Source organism: Vigna radiata, chromosome 5 (genome assembly GCF_000741045.1).
Source record: "Vigna radiata var. radiata cultivar VC1973A chromosome 5, Vradiata_ver6, whole genome shotgun sequence".
Classification (NCBI taxonomy): domain Eukaryota; kingdom Viridiplantae; phylum Streptophyta; class Magnoliopsida; order Fabales; family Fabaceae; genus Vigna; species Vigna radiata.
In genome coordinates, this window is record NC_028355.1 from 36,948,153 (window position 1) to 36,971,840 (window position 23,688).

General features: G+C 32.7%; 4 protein-coding genes across 5 annotated transcripts; 3 read left to right on the top strand and 1 right to left on the bottom strand.

Annotated features, from left to right (window-relative positions):
* Positions 1–271: 271 nt before the first annotated feature.
* LOC106761535 ((-)-germacrene D synthase-like) lies at positions 272–3,383 on the top strand. 2 transcript variants are annotated; one of them, XM_014645092.2, is made up of 7 exons: positions 272–409; positions 1,053–1,332; positions 1,418–1,790; positions 1,868–2,107; positions 2,206–2,347; positions 2,454–2,702; positions 3,018–3,383. In XM_014645092.2, the coding sequence occupies exons 1-7, from the start codon at positions 302–304 to the stop codon at positions 3,321–3,323; spliced, it is 1,698 nt and encodes a 565-aa protein (XP_014500578.1). In that variant the 5' UTR covers positions 272–301; the 3' UTR covers positions 3,324–3,383. The 2 variants fall into 2 exon arrangements, with proteins under 2 accessions (XP_014500578.1, XP_014500579.1); XM_014645093.2 differs by having other exon boundaries at positions 1,889–2,107.
* Positions 3,384–9,665: 6,282 nt separating this feature from the next.
* On the top strand, positions 9,666–12,419 carry LOC106760695. The gene has a single exon (XM_014644101.1). It carries the CDS (start codon positions 9,666–9,668, stop codon positions 12,417–12,419), a length of 2,754 nt encoding a protein of 917 aa, XP_014499587.1.
* Positions 12,420–14,578: 2,159 nt separating this feature from the next.
* LOC106760696 lies at positions 14,579–17,335 on the top strand. Its single transcript, XM_014644102.1, has one exon. It carries the CDS (start codon positions 14,579–14,581, stop codon positions 17,333–17,335), a length of 2,757 nt encoding a protein of 918 aa, XP_014499588.1.
* Positions 17,336–19,292: 1,957 nt separating this feature from the next.
* On the bottom strand, positions 19,293–23,228 carry LOC106760697. Its single transcript, XM_014644103.1, has 3 exons — positions 22,410–23,228; positions 22,095–22,317; positions 19,293–19,753 (listed from the first exon to the last, which is right to left on the bottom strand). The coding sequence occupies exons 1-3, from the start codon at positions 23,226–23,228 to the stop codon at positions 19,293–19,295; spliced, it is 1,503 nt and encodes a 500-aa protein (XP_014499589.1).
* Between the last annotated feature and the right edge of the window lie 460 nt (positions 23,229–23,688).

The following is a 23,688-nucleotide window of genomic DNA, read 5'->3' on the forward strand; positions in this document are numbered from 1 at the left end:
AATAATAATAAGAATAATAATAATAATAATAAGAATAATAATAATAATAATTAGTCAAACGAGTGGTTGCAGTGGTTGCAATTTTATATTCATAGTGCGACTGAATCAAGCAACAATCATATTATCAATTAGAATATTGTTCTTACACAGTCTTAGAATATCATACCGACAACTTTCTGATCATTTTTCCACTAGATTCTGCAAGTTGCAAGTGTCATTTATATATATATATATATATATATATTTGCCCAAATCATCCATCATTGAAAAATCACGAAGAAAGCTAGGAAAGAAAATTACCATGTTTCTCTCGAAAGAACATGCACCCCCTGCCATCACTCGACCCTGTGCAAATTTTCCTCCAAGCATTTGGGGCGATAGTTTCCTTCAGTACGATTCAGAATCACTGGTACTATATTTTACGTTTGGATTTGCAATTTTTTACTTTTATCTGCTCANAAACGTATTATTTTAACGATTATTGACTAGTCGAGCTAGTTCCTGCAACAGTACAAATATGTAAATAAAAAGATTATAAAGCTTCTGCCATTATTGGGTGAATGCAGAGCTTGAAACGTCTGTTTTCAAACTCTAGCATTTTTTTTTTCTTTTCAAAGCTGGAGTTGTACAATATATATAGTATTGTATAATACATTCAGATAAATGAGAGAGAAAAAAGTATCTCAGTTTTTTTAATTAAGTCTGCATGTGTGCAATAAATTAGTGACTCACCTTACCATCTATAACACTTATATGAAAAATAACATCAATGAAGATTTTGATGACAATCAATCACATATGCATTAATATTAACATAATCCAATTGTTTATAAATATAAATGACAATCAATGTGTTTAAATCCTTCTAAAACATATTTAAGATCAATCAAGACTTTACAAAATCTTTTAGAAAGATAGAAAACCCTCCTACATCAATTATTTATTGTGTAAGCTTAGTATAGGTTTAGAATTATTCACTCGTGCATTTTTTTTAGTTCCTGTTTCCATCCTATCCTCATTATAAAAACTTCTTTCTTTGCAACTGAATACAGGAAATCAATTACAATATAAAGCAACAATTTCAAATGCAGAAGGAAGAAGTGAAGAAGATGTTTCTATCTTCAAGCAATNGTATCTTACAAAAACTAAATTTCATTGATTCCTTGCAACGTTTGGGTATATCTTATCATTTTCAACATCAAATTGATGAAACATTAGAGGAAATCTACAACACATCTACAAATGATAATGTTATAACAGAAGAAGGTTGTCTTCACTATCTAGCTTTACTATTTCGTTTGCTTAGGCAAAGAGGGTATCATATTTCGTCAGGTATGTTGAACTTTGCCACCATATATACTTACCAAACGATTCATGATGCATAGATTCTTTATAATCCAACTTATGTATTCTATAGATATATTTAAGAAATGCAAGAACAACAAGGGAGAGTTTGATGAAAACATTGCCAAAGATGTACAAGGATTGTGGAGTTTGTTTGAAGCTTCACAGTTAAGGATTCACGGGGAAGATATATTAGATGAAGCACTTCATTTCTCACAAACTCATCTAAACTCATTGATTAATCAATTGAGTTCATCTTTTGCTGAACAAATAAGTCATTGCTTAAGGAAACCTCTTCATAGGGGTGTTCCTAGGTTGGAGGCCAGACGTTACATTTCCTTTTATGAAGAAAATCCTTCCCATTGCAAAGTTCTTCTTACATTTTCAAAACTAGATTTCTATATGCTACAAGAATTGCACAAAGTAGAAGTCGGGAGTATCACCAAGTAAGTATTACATTTAAATCATAAAAGATGAAATAGTTAAGTTGCTATTAGGCTATCANCTATCAAATTGACATTAGCTGTGTTTTTTCTCTAAGCAGATGGTGGAAAAAGTCAGAATTTGCAACAAAGGTCCCATATGCAAGAGAACGGGTAGCAGAGTGTTATTTNTGGCCAATTTCCATGTCTTATGAAGCTGAATATAGTATTGCAAGAAGGGTAGGGAGCAAATTAGTTGCGTGTATCTCTCTTCTAGATGATACTTATGATGCCTACGGCACAATAGAAGAACTTGAACTCCTCACACAGGCAATTCAGAGGTTCAAATTATATGATTTGAAAAGCCTTCACCAGTTGATTATTTTTATTCTACTATTGCAGTCTCATGAATTTCTCCTTTTGTTTGTATGAATTTTAGATGGGATATTAGTTCCATTCAATCTCTCCCAGATAGCATGAAAGTAGTGTTTAATGCAATTATAGAAGTGTGTGATGAAGTAAAGTTGGCAACCATAGAGAGTGAAAATTCGAACATGGTGGTGCAATATGTTAAAGAAGCTGTAGGTTTTTCATTCCTTCATATACCTTTAAAGTTGTCAACTAATTATGTTTTGCATAATTTTCCTATAAAGTAACTAATTAACATTAAAGTTATTTTACTTGCAGTTTCATAACTTGGCACGAGCCTACTTGACTGAAGAAAAATGGAGTCAAGAGATCTGTATTCCAACATATCAAGAATATAAGGATAATGGAGTTATATCTTCTGCATATCCTATTATAATGACATCATTTATTCTTCTAGCAAAATCTTCATCCCAAAACTTATTTTTAGATTGGATTTCGAGTAATCCAGAAATCATTAAATCTGTTTCACTTATTGGTAGACTTGAGAATGACATATCGTCACATAAGGTAATATATTTTATTTTGACTCATATCTAAACAAAATTAATTAACCTTTGTGTTATTTAAGAAAGTTGATTGTAATATTATTTCATTAGAATTTGATGTCAGAAAAAAAAAACATAGAAAGCAATGAGTTAATTAATGAATATATTTGAAATAATATTACTAATCATGGTGAAACTGGTAAAATTTATTTATATTTAATTAATGACAATTATTTATAATTCATAATAAGTCATTTGATATATTAATTTTGATGTAGAGATTGTATGGCATATCTAATGGTGCTTGGTATTTTGAATTTGCTTTGATTATTTGTAGTTTGAACAACAAAGAATGCACGTGGTTTCAGCAGTTGAATGTTGCATGAAACAATTTGAGATTTCAGAGGAAGATGCGTGCAAATTCATTAAAGAAGAGATTGAAGATTTGTGGAAGGTTATAAATGAAGAGTGTCTCAAGTTAGACTTTATTCCCAAGCATGTGCTTGATTGTATTATTAATGGAGCCCGNATAACTGAACATGCCTATGAAAACTTNCAAGATAAATACACAAATGGGAAACTATTTAAGGATGACATTATTGCATTACTTGTGGATCCCATAAGCATGGAGGAAAACAAGTAATCAAAGTGATATCCATTACAAAGAACTATTTATATATTTATTCTACATTATTTTTTTTAATGCATTCCTATATTTTATTTGAAGTAACTACTCCTATGTTATGCAATGTATATTTTCATTGTTATATAAAAGTCTTACTATTAGTTTTTTTTTTAAATTGGTGTAACTATTTATTTCAAATTTATAAAAATGAATAAACATTTAAAAAATTACACAAATAGATAAGTCCTTTGAATAATATCACTTTAAAATAAAAAATGGTGTTTTTTACTATTTTAGACTAACTAAAAAGAAAGAAATGGTATTTTGAAAATGTGACAAATTTTTTATTAATTTGTTATAGAAGTCATGTTTTATAAATATTTTACTTTGTTAAATTTTTTTTTGTTTATAAAAGTCGTACACTAAAATAAAACATTAATTAGAATAAATCAAAAGATAACTTTACACATTAAAAATCGACGTTATAGTATTATTTTAGAGTCACAACTCACTTTGATGCAAAACCCATGGAAGTTATGAAAACTAGACTTTGGTATGAGCATGATGGTAATAGCATCGACTTAGTTCTGTCTATGGTCTCTATAATAAAATAATGTTTAATTTAGAGTCGGTTAAACCGTTGTTAAGGCTAATTCTACTATAAAATAATTAAAGTAGTAGCATCGTCTTGGTCATCCTAATGGCATCACAACTTCAAAATTAATTCTTTTGTAAGAGTTAGCCTACTTGACATTACTTATAGGTTGTAAAACAGACACTATATTTGATGAACTTTCTCGCAACTGCTTAGCATCATACCTGATAACAATGTAGACATGATGACTCCAAACTTCATAGATTGATGGAAGGAATATGGAATTTGAATGGATTAGCGAAAACAAAATGATAAGAGGTGTTTGGGGAAATGGTGTCGAGGGTAAGAAAGGAAACTCCTTAAAAAGTTTAGACCAATTTTAAAGGAATGAGGTTAATGAAAGCTTTAATAGAAGCCCCACCCTAATGACTCTTAAGCAGAAAAGTATCTAGAGTGATCTCGACAATGTTTTCCTATATCATTTGAGAGTCATTTAAACATATATCATTTGAGAGTCATTTAAACACGGGTTATTACAAGAAAAATGCAAGTTACCTACCAATATTTACATACAAATTTTAATCCATAGGTAATATAGGTATTACATACGAATTTTACATACAAATTTTTAAAAATGAGTTACATATAGAACTTTTTAGTATAGTTAGGCCTTCTTCGATCAAGTACACCACAATAACATAAGGCTAAACCCGAAAAAATGTTTCTTTGGTTTAGGTAGCGGGAAGTTTCTAGGTTTCATGATAAGTCGACGAGGGATAAAGTGATGGAGTTTGCTTTGATGATGCTTCTTCAACAAGAGATGCTATCCAAGGTGAGTTGATGAAGATCTTCAAAGGGTAGACTCCATGTGAGATGCTGAAGGTTGTAGAAGCTTTGATAGATGAATAAATGTTGTTGATGGTGTTGAATGGTCTTGATAGTAGTCATTCTAGGAGGTGAGATCAACCATGAAGGAGAAGGTAAGAAGAAGTCTAGAGAAAGACATTTCTTAGATTAAGAACTAAAGAGATGGAGACTTGCAAATTTGGCAAAGTAACTCTACATTCAAATTTCTAAGGATTACAAAGGGTGCCTTTTTCTTTTATAAGTGAAGGAGAAAAGCTAAAGTACAAAAAGGGGAGCCTAAGGCATTTAATGGAGAAGCCTCAACATTAATGAGGAAGAGCCTTTAACTAACTAGCTTAGCATTTAATGCAAAAGTCTCCTTGTAACTAACCCCTTCCAAAACCCATTTTTAACCATTTTCTAAGCCATTTAGGCACCACTTCTTTTCTAGGGTCCTATTGGTGTAGTCTCATTTACTTTAAAGGCATTAACCCCTCTAAACAAAACTAAACAAAGTTTCTTGGCCAAATTACACAAGGCCTTATGAAGCTATACTACATATTTACAAAAGTGTTCAAGATAAAAGAAGAAGGCTAAAAATGTGATCCTCTACAAGAGTAGAATCCTTGAAGTTCCATCTTCCTTTTCCATCTTGCCTTAATTGTGAATTAATTGACAAAGAACAAAATAGGAAAAGAAATGGTCTTGGTTGCAAGAAAAATAAATCAAATAATATTCAAAACATTGATTATAATTATTAGCATAAGGTTGATTCAAATTATTACCGTATTAAACATTCCTTTATTTAGAAACCAATATTTCAAAAATATTTTTTAGTGATGTTTTTTTTAAGAAAATTTATGTTATTTTTTTACCCACCATTAATTATTATCCTTTTATTCTTGTTTTTACCTTTACTTTTAATTTTTATTTTTTATTGACTTACTCCGACAAAATTGGGTGTTGACAGTTGTGCCTCTTTATTTAGATTTTGCTAGATAACATGAACGTGAGGGTTTTTGTGTTATCATAGTAAAAGCCAAATAAAGATAAAGACAATAATTTCATTCGGGTCTAAAGAGAAAGAAAAGGATTACCTCGTACACTACCTGGTAAAGAGTGTAGTAACCTTGTGGATTTTGCTGAAGAGCTGTTAAGCCCCTGACAAGTGTACCAAATTGTTATCAAGTAATATATAAACGGTAAGTCCGAGTATCGTCTCCTAAATGATTCTTAGGCCTTATCTTTCATGTAAATTAACCTTATAAGACTTGTAAAGAAATAAATTTGTAGTTGAATGCAAAGAACGGAAATAAACATGCAAATGCAAGTGATTCAATTGGAAAGGAAAATATATGGATGAATAGAGTTGTTGGAGTTTACAATTCCATCTTATCTACCCTCTTATATCTACTTTTCTTATTAAATTTGCTTTATTATCTAATTGTCATGCAAACTTTCTTAGTCTACCCTAAACCTGATCCAACGGCGAAAAGAACCTATTACTAATTACTGACTTATTATCCCAGTCTCCCCTTGTAATGAGCATTATTCTTTTTCATTACAGATTCAACCGCTTAGTTTTCAATTGGAGAGTTAAAATCAAACTAATCTAAATTTAATAGATTAAAAATACATTTAAAATTTGGTTATTATTTTTAATTTTTGATCTAGTCCTTCTAGTTTATTGTTTAGAAGATTCGTTGGTGGGCCCTACTGTCCCAAAAATTATCACCATTGTCGTGTTAGCTACTGTCCCAAAAACCTCTTTTCATTTGACTGCTCAATGGTGATACAAATTTATGTATTTTAATACATTTTAATTATATTTCAAATCAATTTAGCCCTATCACATATTTCAACAATTCATAGAATTTTATGTGATATTTTGTCCCTGTTTGGTTTAGAGTAAAATCAGTTAAAAAAAAGCATAAAAAGAGTTTCTAATTACATTTTACTATAAAGATTATTCTAACCACATATTTTATATTTATATATGGTAATGAAACCTTTTATTGGGTTGACTTGATTCGTTCTATAAGTTATAAAGTCGTTCATAAAGTCGTTGATGAGATAAGACTCAAATTTAAATAGACTATTTTATGAAAAAAAGAAGAAGAAAAGAGAGAGATTAATTTTTATAGCATGGTCTCTTCAAACAAGTAAACATTTAATTTAATTAATAGAAAAAAAAAGTGGTACTATATATGTATTATAATTGGACAATTTATTGATTGAAACATGAGGTATATGTAATGCAAAAACCAATTTCGTATGAAAATAAGAAAAATAAAGTTAAGCACATAATTATACATAAATGGTTAATTTTTGAAACACCTTAAAATCGAAGTATTTTTTTAAAATTATTCAGCTTTTAAAATGATCATGCAATTTTGACTTTTAATTTTTGTTATTCATAATAAAAACTAATTATTATTATTATTATTTATTTTCCTGGTTCTCGTATTGAAACGTTTCTTTTTATAACTCTGTGTTAACTGTGACGAAGTCTTCGTTACGTTTTGTTTGGTTTCGCTATAATTATACAGATCGGTGACGACTTGACCACGCAACGACTTGTTATTTGTGGTTGTCGACGAAGAAAATGGAATTAAATAAAAGAAATTAAAAATAGAGATAAAAAATCATCTCAATGTCATGTTAATTTTGAATATTAACATTCATCAATGAAAATTCTAACAATTTTGGGTTAATTAAATTTTTATAAATATAATGAGCATACTTGAAATTTATGTTAGCCTTATGCGACTGTGAGTTGTTATCTATTTTTTTTTTTTTTTTTTTTTTTTTTTTTTTTTACATTCATAAGATGTTATCTAGTATGCGTTTAAAATTCGTCCACTTTAATGTTTATGTAAAATAATAGGCTGTTTACCATCCATGAATTGTTAACCTAATATTTATATTTAGTTTATAAAATGAGGTTTAGTAAAAGAGATTAGAAAAAATAAAATGATTAAAGGACTAATTTATCAAAATATAAGAAAATAAGTAGTTTAGTTAATAGTGAGATTTGAATTAAAATCGACATTAAAAAAATTAACATCATCTTCAATTAAAAAAAAAAAGTTTAAGTAATGGAGTAGTATGTTTTTTCTTATACTCAATTTTATCATTTCTAATTGATTTATCATTTAAACTTATTTAAATTTATAATACAAAGTATTTTTCAATTTATAACTCAGAATTATTACAATTTTATTTTAGTTAGCCACATACCTTAATAAAATATTTATTTAATTAACAACAAATAATTGAAAAGAGTAGTGTTTCGGTAGTTATTTTTGGGGACCGAGACACTAACCTGGATGACGTGGCTTTCCGACTTTCTGATGCTTGGATTGACTGGATTGCTTGCTTTCCTAGGATCTTGACCGCTCGTTCTCTTTCACCCTTGACCGTTCGGTGATCTTCAAGCTTTGACCGCTTGTCCGACTTCCCGGTGGAGAGGGGGAGGTACCTGCAAAAGGTACTCCGACGCCCAAGTCAGGCGTGTATTTGAAGAGCCTCAGCTCTTTAGAAAGTGATTTAGTATCACTGTAGAATATTTCTGTTGGAGAGTGATTAGAAGTGTGATTGGGAGATGATAGGAAGATGATTATAAGGTACCTGGCTTGTGCCCATGGCTCTCTGATATAAGTCCAACATAATGTAAACAGAAAATAATATAAACAGATTTACTTGAAAATCTTGTTAGTTGCTAAATATCTTTAAATAGATATTCTTTGATTATTTTATATCTTTAATAAAATATATCGTAACCGCTCGGTCCTGATATCATATTGTACAAGTAGACTTTTCAAAGGTATTACTTTCCCTTTATTTCGTTTTTATATGTCAGTTGTTTTCTTCACATGCATCTATCAAATTTCTCATTATAACTATTTTGTGATTATTACGACTAAAAGATAACACCTGCTATTTTTTCTTCCATGGGAAGAAACGGTGATGTTAACGTTTGAGGTTTTGACGAAGATTTCGTAATCTTGTATTTTTTTATCTTATTTTTCAAATTTAGAAGATAACGTTTATGATAAAAAAAATAAATGTAAAATGTATATAATTAATATATTTTTAGATTTTTTTTAGTTTTAAAAATTTTCAATATTTAAATTAGAAAAGTTATAGTGGTTTTATTCTGGATGTAATATAAGAGGTTCTATTTGTTAATTAACTTAAAATAATGCAGTGTAGATAGAATCAATTCTTGTTCAGCTATTAGGAAGTCGAAATGAATATGTGAATAATTTTTAGTTTTTTTATTAGAGATAAAGACTTTTCTAATGTTAAGTTTACAAGAGTTATTTATGTTTTTGGAAAAAGACATTTAGAGATTTTTAATAAAGTGATTATTTTCTGATGTATCATGATTTTTGAATGATTCTTTAGAATCCTAGATAAAGATGATACAAATTCTTAGATTTCTAAGTGTATGAATAGTTTTAAAGTTTTTTATATTTTTCTTTAAAAAAAATTATTATGAGTTAATCCACTTTCCATTTCAAATAATTTAATGTTTTATCTTCTTGTATTTACTTTTTTTTATATAATAAATATAATTTCTCAATATTCTCATGTACATTTTTTTTATAAAATGTATTTTTAATAATTTTTTTATAATCATTTATGTGACAGTTCGTAACTTATCCTTTTCAAATATAAGAATCAATAAAATAATAACATTTAAAAAAAATTGTTAAAATACTTTTTTTTTCTTTTTAATAATTTTTCATTAATATTTGATGAGTTTTGAAGCGTCAAGAGATGTGAATGTTCATGGATCTTTCTTTACCATGCCATGCATTACTAGTGCAAATGGATACTATAAATGTATTGAATTCTTGGTTTTGTTTCTCACTTTCTCTAGCAACCAAACTATAGTTTATCTTATCATGTTCATGGATTCTCTTCTGACCATTCTCTTTTGTGCTTTCACTTTCTTCTCCTTCAACCTTGTCTCCTCCTATGCCTCACAGCCATCTTACAAAGAGCATTGTGCTTCCACAGTTCCTGACTCCACGCCCACCACCAAACTCACCCACAACCCTTTCCCTCTTGCTGATCATCACAACGGTTTCTACAAAGGAGGTGATACCATCATTGATGTTGGTGCTTCTTGGCACCGTTTCTCCTTTCGCCTCTCAAAAAGGAGCACACTTGCAACTCAAACTCCAAACCTTTTCAAACTTCAAGCCACTCTATCATTTAGAAGCGCCAACACATTCAGTGATGGTTCATATTATATGGGTCAACGGCGTTACCGTAAAGGTTACGTAAGCTTCAAGCTTGAAGGGTTTTGGCATGAACCTTCAGGGAAGGTCTGCATGGTGGGGATTAGCAGTGGTTACTCCAGAAAAGGTGACTCTCTCAACGTGAATGCTGTTTTTAAGCTCAATGATGTGTTCAATGTAAGTAATATCACTACCTTGGTCACTGGAAGCTTGGAGAACTTGAGTTCTGAAAAGGGTGATGATAGCTACTTTGAACCCATTTCTGTGTTGATGCTTCCAAATGAAAAATACAATTATACTATGGATTCTGCAGAAGTTGTCAATGAGTTTTCTGATGGGAGTGATGCTGAGCAAGGATTAGCATTGAGTTTAGATTCATTGAGTTTTTGTAAGTATCCCATCTCTTCGGAGCTTAGAAGACTCCAATTAGAGTACTCTCTTGAGTGCCATGCTTCTAAGAATTGCAGTATAAGTGGAGGTTCTGATAAACTTCCATCTCTAATGTCTTTGACGACCATAGGGTGTTCTCTGACTACTAAGAAACATAGATTGAGGGTTCTGGTTGAATTTCAAGATATTAATTATTATGTGATTAACCAGAGTTTTGATCCCAAAACTATGTTAGTAGGGGAAGGATGGTGGGATGAGAAGAACAACACGTTGTGTGTAGTTGCTTGCCATATTATGGGCAAGTCATCATCCTTGGTTGGAACTCATGTGGGTGATTGCTCAGTAAGACTAAGATTGAGATTCCCCTCAATTTTGTCAATAAGAAACACCAGTGGCATAGTGGGCCAAATTTGGAGCAATAAGAGTGGAAGTGATTCAGGATATTTCAAGATGGTAACATTTAGGAATGATGAAGGTCGTGGGGTGGGAGTTCATGGCTTAAAGTATGAGTTTAGCCATCTAGAAACGGTTAACAAATTATGTCCAAGGCCAACACATAAGCCTAATGAGAAGAGGAAGAGATACCCAGAGGCCTATTCTTATAGCATGAGATTTGATATGTCAGTTAAAGAGTCCATGAAAAGAGTAGGTTGGGGTTATTCAGAACCCATAGCTATTGATGATGAAATCTCTGAGTTTTCCCAATATAGATCATCTTCTTTCATAAGTTTCTCAGATGAAGTTCCTGATGAAACCATTGACATCAACAACGGTAGCTTGTTTAACATGAGCTACATGATCAGCCTCTCCGTTTCAAAGTCAGTTAACAAGAATTCTGTGTTTAATTTGTCCTCTGAGAGAGTGAAGATCATTGCAGAAGGAGTTTATGATGCTGGAGCAGGAACCTTGTGTATGGTAGGTTGCCGTGAATTGAACCCAATCTCAAAAAATGAGACACCAGTGGCTCATTCTACGGACTGTGACATTCTTCTGAAGATTCAGTTTCCACCATTGGACTCAAGTGATAGAAGCTACATTAAGGGAAGTATTGAAAGCAGGCGCAAAGAATCTGATCCTCTATACTTCAAGCGTTTAGACATATCAGCAGTTCCATACATAGCAGCAAGAAGAAAAATTTGGAGAATGGATATGGAAGTGATCATGGCTCTGATATCTAAAACTCTTGCATGTGTTTTTGTGGGGTTGCAACTCTACAAGGTGAAGAGAGAACCAAATGTGCTCCCCTTCATCTCACTTATTATGATCTCAATTCTTACTTTGGGTCACATGGTACCTCTTGTTCTGAATTTTGAAGCTCTTCTTACTCAAAATCCCAACAACAGAAGGCCAATATTTAGAAACAATCCATGGCTAGAAGTTAATGAAATAAGTGTGAGGCTGGTCACCATGGTGGCTTTCTTGTTGCAATTCAGGCTCCTGTATCTCACCTGGTCAGCAAGAAAGAGTGGTGAAAGCAAGAACAGGCAATGGATTGCTGAGAGGAACACTGGTATTGTTACTTTACTCTTGTATGCAGCAGGGTTACTCGTTGCATTCATGTTGAAGTTGAAGAAGAATGGAGACAAGGATTCTGTATATATTCCAATGTACAACCAACCTTCATCTTGGGAGAACATAAAATCTTATGGTGGTTTGGTTTTGGATGGTTTTCTCTTGCCACAAATCATTCTTAACCTGTTTTCAAATATGAGGGGCAATGTTCTTTCAAGCTCTTTTTACTTTGGAACTACTTTTGTGAGATTGCTGCCCCATGCCTATGATCTTTACAGGACTCATACTGATGATCATCTTGATAATGGGTCATACTACTATGCTGATCCAAGTGAAGACTTTTACTCAACAGCTTGGGATATTGTCATTCCATTGGGAGGTTTTTTCTTTGCTGTTGTTATCTACTTGCAGCAACGTTTTGGTGCTCATTATATTTTTCCCCAGAGATTCAAAAGGGTATATCAGAAGGTTCCTGTTGTTACTGATTCAGAAGCAGATGTAGAGACAATCAACAAGTAAAATGTCCCAATGATTCCAACTGCAAATCACCACTCCCAAGAACCTCTCTACAATGTTCATGTATTTTAAACTTTTTATGAGCTGTTGCACTTGTAATTTCTGTGATATTTTGTTCTCGTTTGTTTTTGGTAAGTTTTGTGGATTATGGAATTAGATACTGATGAATCTATGGATCATATTTTAAAAGTATTGGATACTCCTTGTAGGGAAAGTTCATCTTTTTTATAAGCAGGGGAAAGTTCATCTTAGTGTACTATTATCTGAATAAATATTGAAGAAAAACAAAAACTAGTTAAGATGAAAACCATGGGAGAAATAAAAAAACCGTGAAACATACAGTAGAGTTAAGATGAAACAAAAAAAAAATAGTTTGTTTTGATGGATAAAAATAAGAAATAGAAAAAAAAAAAAAACTGATGAAAGTTCCATTTTAATCCAAAAAAAAAAGTAGAAAAAAATATGTAAAAAGTTAATTTTTATTTTAATAATGAAAATGAATTTAACCATTAACATCGCAACACAATATTTTTTTTTTCTTAATAATTTTTTTATTTTTAAATATTTTATGCAATATAAAAATATTTAGCACTAAAATATATTAAAGCAACGTGTGAGCCTTTTTTGGATCAAATTAAAAGTATATTTAGCCAAAAATTTTCATTTGAATTTTTGCAAAAAGGAAGAAGATAAAATGATTGTTTATAAATTAAAATTAGACTATGCCTAAATTGAAAAAGATAATTTAAAAAAAAAAGTGATAAAGGAGAAGCATAAATTAACTTAAATTTAAAAAAAATAATCTTTTTATTCTCTTAGAAGATTTACTCAAACAAATTCAAGACTTGTTTTGAAGTCTTTGTGTCGAAGTCTTTGTGGGGTTGAAGTAGAACACTTCCTTGTATATATCCACAAATAAATATTACATTGTAAAAGAAACACCTATGGAAATTGCCGGCAACACCTTTGTCACAACATGTAGCAAAAGTTCAAACCTAATCTTAAAAAAATCAATATTTAAAATATAAAGCTTATCGTTATTTATGTATTATATTTTAATACTATTGCTAGTTAACACAAAATTAGGATTTTTATAATATTCTCTATCACATAATAATATTGAGTTAAAGTTGGTAAGTGGATTATATGATGAATTAGAGGTTTAAAAAAAACACAATTAAAGTATGGGATTAAACTTAATTTAAGCTCAAAATTAAGTTAAACTATAAGAATTGGTATTATAACAACAATTCGTATTAATTAGTTTTTCTATAGAAAAAGTAACGGGTTAAAAACATAAACTCTTTTTTTTTTTTCAAAACATAACTAAAGAGATAGAAAAGTATGCTTGAAAGGATGAATCAATTAATAGTGGTTTACGAGGGTCTTAGAAAAGTCAACGCTTTAGCACAAAAAAAGGCACTTATGATGAGTGTGACAACATTTAATGGAATGGTGCGGCTTCAAAAAATTAATAATTGTAAGAAAATAAAACCAGCAACTCGTTTTTCTTTTTCATTAAAAATTATAAAATTATGTGAATGGATTTTTGAAATATATATATATATATATATATATATATATATATATATATATATATATATATATATATTAACAATTTTAGTTAATACTATGCTTGAAAGAATTTAGATGAGTATTATCTATTTCAAGTGATTCTTACATCATTAATCTTTTGACAAGAGTTTATTTATAGTTCCACCCAAACTCTCTTTTAGAAAGAGTAAAAATGAAGTGGGAATATACTCTCTTAAATGAAAATAAATAATCTTCATTGATCATGAATGCTACAATAAGTCTTTCAAAGAAGACTGCCAAACTGGGTCCATTTAAGCCATTATGACCACTTAATACGTTATTTTCAAAGTCCAAACTGAGAAACTTCCTAGAACTTTTGTCAAAGAAAAAGAAGAAAACTTCTAAGACTTTGTATTTTGTCTTTGTTTTTGGTTTTACAGTAATTCTTGCTACTTAATAATTTTTTTTTTACAGTTTATAAATGGTGAAGGCTGGTTTTACATGGCTAGAAAGTGTTCTTTGATATTAGAACCAAAAGGACAACCGAACCAAAGGAACAGTTTATGTTGTTATATGTAACACAAAACTAAATTTACTGTTTTGTTCCTCTACCTTTGATCATTGTCATGGATTATCTTCTCTCCACCCTCCTCTTTCTTCTTGCCATGTCTTCCTTCAACCATGTCTCCTCCTTTGCTTCACTGCCACCTTACAAAGACCACTGCGGTTCCATAGTTCCAGAGTCAACTGCCACTGAACTCACCCGCAACTCTTTCCCTTTTGATGATCATCACACAGGTTACTTCACAGGAGGTGATGGCATCATCGATGGTGGAACTTCCTCGTACCAATACTTGATCCTCCAACCATTTAGCATACGTGCCACTGAGTTCTCTGACTTGTTCAAAGTTGAAGCCTCTGTATCACTTGCTACCAGCATAACTTACTACTACCCTGTAGGGAACTTCAGTTATGGTGACAGATTAAGGCATGGGGGTCAGCATCGCTACCGTAGAAGGCATGTAAGATTCAACCTTGAAGGGTTCTGGTCTGAGTCTTCAGGGAAGGTTTGCATGGTAGGGACTGGGAGTGGTTATTCCAAGGAAGGTAAGCATCTTAATCTGCATGTTGTGTTTAAGCTTGATAATGTGTTCAACGTAAGCACTATCACTACCTTAGTTAGTGGAAGTTTGGTGAGCTTGAGTTCTCAAAAGGATGAGAGCTTTGAACCCATTTCTGTGCTGATGTTTCCAAAAAGGAATTACAATTATACCTTGGATTCCACAGAAGTTGCCAATGAATTCTCTTCAGGGACCGATACTGCAAAGGGGGGTTTTTCATTGAATTCATTGAGCTTTTGCTCACGTCCCCTTTCAAGGGAAATTAAAGGGCTTCAATTAGAGTTCTCTTCTGAGTGCACTTCTTCAAAGAACTGCACTCCTTTAAGTGAGAGTTCTGGTCAACTTCCATCTCTAATGTCTTTGAAAGGCATTGAGTGTTCTCTTGATAACAACAAACATAGACTGCGAGTTATGGTGAGGCTTTTGAATTCTAGTGATTATTGGGTTGGCCAAAGTTTCAATCCCAAAAATACGTTGGTAGGGGAGGGATGGTGGGATGAGAAGAAAGGCATGCTGTGTGTAGTGGCTTGTAAAATCATGGCCAAGGCATCATCCTTGGCTGGTTCTCATGTGCGTGATTGCTCAATAAGACTAACACTGAGATTCCCCTCAACTTTGTCAATTAGGAGCACTAGTACCATAGTTGGCCAAATTTGGACCAACAAGAGTACTCACGATACAAGCTATTTCAAGAAGATAGCATTTAACAACGGAGAGGATGCTAGGCTGGGAATTTTTCAAGCTCCAAAGTATGAATATAGCCTACTGGAAAAAGTAAAGAAGTCATGCCCAACACAAAAGCCTATGAAGAACAAGGGGAAAAGATATCCAGATGTCTATTCTTATGACTTGAGATTTGACATGAAAGTTAGTGAGTCCAACAAAAGAGTAGCCTGGGGTAATTCATATCCCTTTGCTATTGGTGATGAGGTCTCTTCCTCGGGTAACAGTTTCTCAAACACCACGGTAGATGTTCCTGAGGTAAAACTCAACAGTACTGGTGGTTTGTTTAATATTAGCTACAAAATCTCACTGTGGTTTAATTCAACCAATGTCTCCAAGTCCCTGCTTAATCAGTCCTCTTTGTCAGTGATGATTTCTGCTGAAGGAGTTTATGATGTTGGAGCGGGAACCTTGTGTATGGTAGGTTGTCGTGGTCTTATCTCAAACTCTCTCATACCAACAGCTCATTCTGTGGACTGTGAGATTGTGGTGAAGTTTCAGCTACCACCGGTGGATGCAAAAAATGGAATCTTCATTAAGGGAAGCATTGAAAGCACACGCAAAAGTTCAGACCCTCTTTACTTCAAAACGTTGGAGTTATCTTCATCTGCCTTCTACATTGAAGCAGCCGAAAAGGTAGTTTGGAGAATGGATATGGAGACCATCATGGTTCTGATATCTACCACTCTAGCGTGTGCTTTTGTGGGATTGCAGATATACCATGTGAAGAAGCACCCCAACGTGCTTCCTTTGCTCTCACTTGTTATGATGGCAATACTTACTCTAGGCCACATGGTACCCCTTGTCGTGAACTTTGAAGCACTTCTTGCTCAAAATCCTAAGAAGAAGAACTTTGTGTTTGGAACTGTTGGTTGGCTTGAAGTGAATGAAATAGCTGTGAGGCTAATCACCATGGTAGCTTTCTTGTTGCAATTCAGACTACTTCAACTAACTTGGTCATCAAGAAAGAGTGATGAAAGCAATAAAGGCCTCTGGCTTGCTGAGAGGAAGGCTTCTTGTGTCACTCTGCCCTTGTATGCTGCTGGCTTATTGATTGCATTGCTGTTGAAGTCTAAGAGAGATGGAGACATTCTTGTGATTACTCCAGTGAACCAGCATCATTCATCTTGGGAGAACTTAAAATCTTATGGTGGTTTGGTGTTGGATGGCTTTCTCTTACCACAGATCATCCTTAATCTGTTCTCTAACATGAGGGAGAATGTTCTTTCATGTTCTTTTTACTTTGGAACTACTTTTGTGAGGCTGTTGCCACATGCCTATGATCTTTACAGGACTCATAATTATGCTCAACTAGATAATGGATCATACATCTATGCAGATCCAAGTGCAGATTTTTACTCCACTTCTTGGGACATTGTCATTCCATTGGGAGGTATTGCTTTTGCTATCATTATCTTCTTGCAGCAACGTTTTGGTGCTCACTGTGTTCTGCCTCAAAAACTCAGAGGGTCTAAGGTTTATGAAAAGGTGCCTGTGTTTGCTGAATCAGAAGCTGAAGTAGAGACCACCAACTTGTAAAATATTCACTTTCTGACACCTAAATGCAAATGGTCTAATCATGAGGAATCAAGATTTAGGCCATTCATAATTCCATGTATTTTATCTATCAGAATGTGCTGTTGCAATATATATATATATATATATATATATATATATATATATATATANATATATATATATATATATATATATATATATATATATATATATATATATATATATATATATATATATATATATATATATGCAAAATAAATTTTGTTACAGTAAAGGACTTGTCAAGTGTCTGATTCAACGAAGTCTTGTCAGCTGGGAAACTTTTAATCCAAAATACAGTTCTTTAGTAGGTGACAGATTTGGATCATATCGATATTCTGGATAATGATTTTCAAATTGTGGAAAATTTGATTCTCAAAACTCTATCAAAGTAGGTATCTTTTACGAAAGCAGTGTAATTTATTATTAAAAACAATTTATAATTTGACACGTAAATTTTTATGTTATTTTTTAATTTTTATTTTTTTTTAAATACAAAAATTAATTTTTTTATTGTATTATGTGCTAAATAAATATAAGGTTTAATAAATCATTTGGTCCCATCTTTTGGGGCTTTTGTTCAAAATGATCCCACTTTCGGAAAAAAAATCACTTTGGTCCCATATTTCATTAAAAGTTATTCAAAATTGTCCCTTTGGCAGACAGCGTTAAATTTTGAACGGTGAAGTTGCTAGCATGGCAAACTTTGATACAGCGGTTTAAAATGAATTTGACGTGGCTCTGGACTGAAGTAATTTGACATAAATTTGTTATAATTGAGGTTAATAAAAGGGGTGGGTTAGGGTTCTTTGAAGTTAGAGTTCTTTGGTTCTTTGATGTTCTTCAAATTTTGGAGCAGAGGTTGCGATAGGGTTAAGGTTCGTTGAAGTCAAAATGGGTTCTTCTCAAGCATTTTCGTCTTGTTCCAAAACTGGGTGAGAAAGAAATTCACAATCCGCAAATGATGGGGGTTGGAGGGGAGGTGGGATAATCCCTCATTGCAAGTGTGGTGATGCTGCTGTGTCCAAAGTGGCGAGAACTCCCCAGAATGTTGGGCGAAAATTTTGGGGATGTCGGCATTACAAGGTTTTTTTATTTCCATTTTGACTTTATTTGGTATATATTTGATGAGGAAATTTCAATTTTGGTGGCTTATTTGTTGCATATCAGGGTGGATCTTCAAGAGGGATTTACTGCAACTTTTTCAAATGGTGTGCTGAAGAAAATAATGAGGAAAGAGATGATGAAAGTGTCAGACAAAGGAGAAGGAGTCTGATTTGGAAATTTTAGTTCAAAACTTGCAGAGAAGGATGAAATTGTTACTTGGAGCTATGTGTGTTGTTTTTGTAGTTAACATTGTCATTTTAAAGGTCTGTTTAGGTTGATCTTAGTATGTGGTTGCATGTTTTGGTTTCGTAATGTCAAGGTGAAGGTGAAGGTCAATGTTAAGGTTCCTGCAATGTCAAGGTTTTTATGTAATGTGAATGTTTATGTAATATGAAGGCGTTAATGTGAAATGTTAAATATAGTATCTGGTTTCATTTTAAAATGTCCAATTTGGTCCCCAATTGTATTTAAATTAGTTTAGTTTTGGTCCCAAATGGATATGAAGACAAGTGCTTGTCATCCCATAATAAACTCACACAAGTGTTTCTCATCACATACTAAACTAACACAACTGCTTCTCATGATATAATAATCAAAGTGCACATAAAAGAGGACATAATAATACTTCATTAAATGATAAGGACCATACATCAAAAAACTTGGTCACAAAATACATCCAAAGTTCATAATAATGACTGTGTTCAAAATACATCAAAAAACTGTGTTCAAAGTACATAAAAAAGCTGTGTTCAAAGTACATGCACCATCTTCATAATACACAACAATTGTGTTCAAAATACATCCAAAGTTCATAATAATGACTTCACAACATCTAATTCATTCTTCTTTTGAAAGGTAACTTCTTCCTCATGATTGGTGGAGTTGAATGTGCACTGGACTCCTGAGTAGGTTGTGGTGGCTGCGGGGATTGAAGATTGGGTATTTGTGTTTGTGAGTCAGAGGGACATGTTGGTTCTGTGATGGGTGGATGTAAGGGGTACTTGCTTCTGTTGTGTCCCAGTTTACGGCAGATGGTACATTTTTTCCTGTGCCCACCAATATTCATTTGGGTCGCATCCTTTGTTAACTCCCAGGCCTCCAATTTTCTTTTTTTCTTTGGCCGACCAGGCATCTTTCGTATAACTGGTGGCAGGACATCCACAAATGATGTTTTTTCCCAAAGCATTTGGCCATTGATAGGATAAATCATTGCGGCATAAGTGGCTTCATATGTCGTTCTTGTGAAGCAAGAGGGTATGAATTTTTTTGGGTCTTCATTGCAATAGTTCATGGCTACAATGGCATGACAACATGGAATCCCACTTATCATCCATTTCCTGCAGGTACATTCTTTAGTCTCAAGGTCCACCGTAAACTTGTTTGTTATTACTGCAGTGTGTCTAACCTCAAACAACTTACGTCCAGACCAGTTGACAAAAATAAATGACATTCCAGTAAGGATATCAACAGGTTTGATTCAGATTAAATTTAGACATATAGTGAATTCAGATTAAATTTCATTACCTTGGAATCCAATATCTAGACAGGTTTGATTCCTTGATAAACCTGGTGTTTATCATTGGACACATAATGAATTCCATAGCTACGACCTTGGTTCTTTTGGTGGCCCAACGTTTCATAAGATAAAGTCTTATCTCCTCTAGCATTGTGATTATTGGCTTGCTTCTGGCAAGCACAATAACACTGTTGAAGGCTTCACATATATTGTTGTCAAGGGAATCACATACAATTTCATATATGAAACGAGACTTTGACCAGTACCTGCCATGAGCATTGAGTAAATCAACATTTGATATTCATGGTTTAGCATTAATGGTTCTGCAAACAATTTATATGATATTTTCTATTTATACAGTTATGCACTATTAGAATTCGTCAACTTTTCTTATCCATTCAATTTTTATCATTTCACAACATATTTATACAGTTATGTAAGGAATTATATATTAATAAAAAATAAGACAACTAGAGTAAGAAATACCCAGCAACAGACCTCAGAAAATGTTAAAGAAAAGAAATCACTTGTATAATCAATTCTTAACACATTAACATCAACTCAGAATCATGATTCAAATGAGAAATTCATAATCAAAGCCTCTAATTTCCTTTCAATTAATTCATTAATTCATACAAAACTAGGGTGCATGTACCCTCATTAATTTTTTATTTGAAGATCTAAATATGAATGACCCTTATAATGATTATTTAATTTTTATAATTATTTTTAAACATTAAATAATATTTTTAAATTTTATAGTAACTTTTTATATAGATTAAATTTTACAATAGAAACAAAAAATATTATCTTATGATAATTCTGGGTACAAATTATATTTATAGGAATTTGTGATTATTGGCAATGTAAAAGAGATTTTTTTAACATTAAAGAGATATTTTTTTAAAGATTTTGTTATATTAGTATTAATATCTCAATTCGTTTCACCTTAAAACATTGACTTGATTTTTGTTAAGAATCTCACCAGAAAGAAAAAATAGAAAATTACATGGTTTACATTAATAAAAAAAAGGAAAGAAAGAAATTAAATAACAAGAAATTGAAAAGTCCCATATTTTGCATTGCAGAAATGGTGTTTGTGTGGAATAAAGTCAAATTCCTGTAGAAGCTTAAAAGAATGAAAAAGAAAGAAACCCATATTTGAATTTTATTTAACATACACATAGATGCATATATGAATTCCACTGCTTTTATTGGAAGATAATTGATTATAGAAAATTCAACTCATAAAATTGGCTTCTTTCATATTCATATGCAGATTTGGCTTCTTTCGTACCCCTTTTACAAAAAGGTTAAGTTGTTCAGATTTAAAGATATGTTTTGATAATATTATATACACTTAAATTATATATCTGGAGTGTGAGGGACTGGCACTTTCATAAAGACATGTGATCAGGAAATGGTCTCATCAGAACAAGTGAATCAATAACAGCAAACTTCATCAAGCCTTAAGTCAAAGATGATCATACTGATGTTGGTTCATTCACGGTTTAATGCACCAAAATTAACATTCACACAATTTAAAAATTCTGCTGCAGCAAATAATTCAAACCCGAAAGTGCTGAAAAGAGATGAGGTGAATTTGAACCAACAAATTTGTTTGCTGAATATAAACTGTTTTCACTGAGTTGTGTTGACAAATTCAAGCTATAGCAAAATTAAGCATGTTCAGTTCATTTTGCACTTCCATCAAACAACTCTAATACTCAAATTTTGAATTAGTACTTAGAACAGACTTGTAGAGATGAATTGATGTTCAAATCAGCAATTGAAATTTGCTCAAATAGCAGGAAAATGATTTTCGAATGGTTGCAAATGATATAAGTGCTCAACCACAATTAACACACAGACACGGCTTTATGAAAGCAATTTCAGGCTTTATAGCATTCATTCTAGACTTAGTTCAACAGAAGCTTTGGACACATTCATCAATAGTATTTTAATCCAAAAACAACCAATGAAACACTAAATTCAGAAAATCTGCAGCGTCAACACAGTTGCATTATTTTAAAGAACTCTACTGTATTTTCAAGTGCAACCAGTCAAGTATCATTGCAAGTCAAAATATGCCAAAGAAGTCTTCGTTAGTTAATTTACCTGGGGGGATGGATATCAGGTATTTATAAGCTTCTATGTTGACCTGTTTTATATTCAGCATTTCTCTCTCCCATGCCTGGGGGTACGTGCTTGTGGCAGCCTTCCACATCAGCGTCCTCAAAGTCTGACCAGGGAACTGTTTTCCAAAGTTTGCGTATAGGTGCCTCATGCAGAATCTTTGGTCTGCCTTAAGCAAAAGTTCCTCTATAGCGTGCACCAACCCCTAACCACAAAGATTAAAAAAAATCAAAGTTTCCTCTATAGACAGTAAATTCATTATAATAGTGATAGTAACTGCAGAATCCAAAAGTGTACCTTCTGTTGGTCAGACATCCATGTGCACCTACCACACACTTCATTTCCTCCAAGATCTGCTATCAATAACTGCAGAAACCAACTCCATGTCTCTTTGTTCTCGACCTCAACAATGGCATATGCAAGGGGAAGCATTTGGTCATTTGGGTCCCTTCCAATTGCAGTGAGCAACTCTCCCTTATGCTGGCCTTTTAAAAAGCATCCATCTAAACATATAATTCGTCTACAACTCACAAAACTTTCCTTGCAACCTTTCAAGCAAACATAGAATCTTTTAAACACTGTCTCACCATTAACACTATCAACCTCCACCTTAACTGTTGACCCAGGATTAGACCTCAAAAGTTCATGTCCATAATCATGTATTCTTCTATACTGTTCTTTGAAATCTCCAATAAGTTGCCTTGTTGCCATCAACTTTGCCCTTCGGGCTTTGGAGATGGAAATCTTAGTATTCCATTTACGTAAATCTTTTTGTCGTATATCTTGCACCTTCAAGTTTGGATTGTCTTGTAAAAACCTATCTATTTCTTCACTCAACCACTTTGTATTCATTATCTTAATGTTAAGTTGCCTGCTGCAACTATGGGTGTCCATTATTTTCCTTAATTGCCAAAACGGTCGGGTTGGTAAATAACCACAGTAAGCTGTCCATGGACACTTACCTTGTCCACCCATGCATCTAACTCTCACCCTATGCTTATCGTTTTTAACAAACTTCAAAGCCCTCCCAGTATGCACAACATAAGTTCTAATGGCCTCAATAAAGTTAGCCTTATCAGCAAATATTGTCCCAACTTCCCACTTATAATCTGTCATATTTTTTTGTTTCTCTTATGTCTGAAATGGACCTGGTTGTGGTCTATCTTCACTCTCGTTCTCACTACCACTGTTTTGTGGACTTACTAAGACATCAAAATGCCATTCATCATCTGACAACCCCCTACAATTGACCTCAGCCCTACACTCTTCATCACTGTCCTCCAAACCAAAACCCATTTCTTCTTCCTCCTCCTCCTCCACGTACTCATCACCACTAAGATGATCCATATGGCCTTCATCCTCACTCTCTACTTCAACTTCATTGTCCCCTCCACCATCACTCTCTACTTCAACCTCACCCTCTACTTCAACCTCATTGTTCAGTCCACACTCACTGTCTACTTCATTTTCAACTTGTGTCTCCACTACAATTTCTTCCTGGACTCCACCATCTTCCTCATTTCCACCACTTTCTTCCACCTGCAGTCCACCTTCCACCTCATTTCCAGCACTGTCT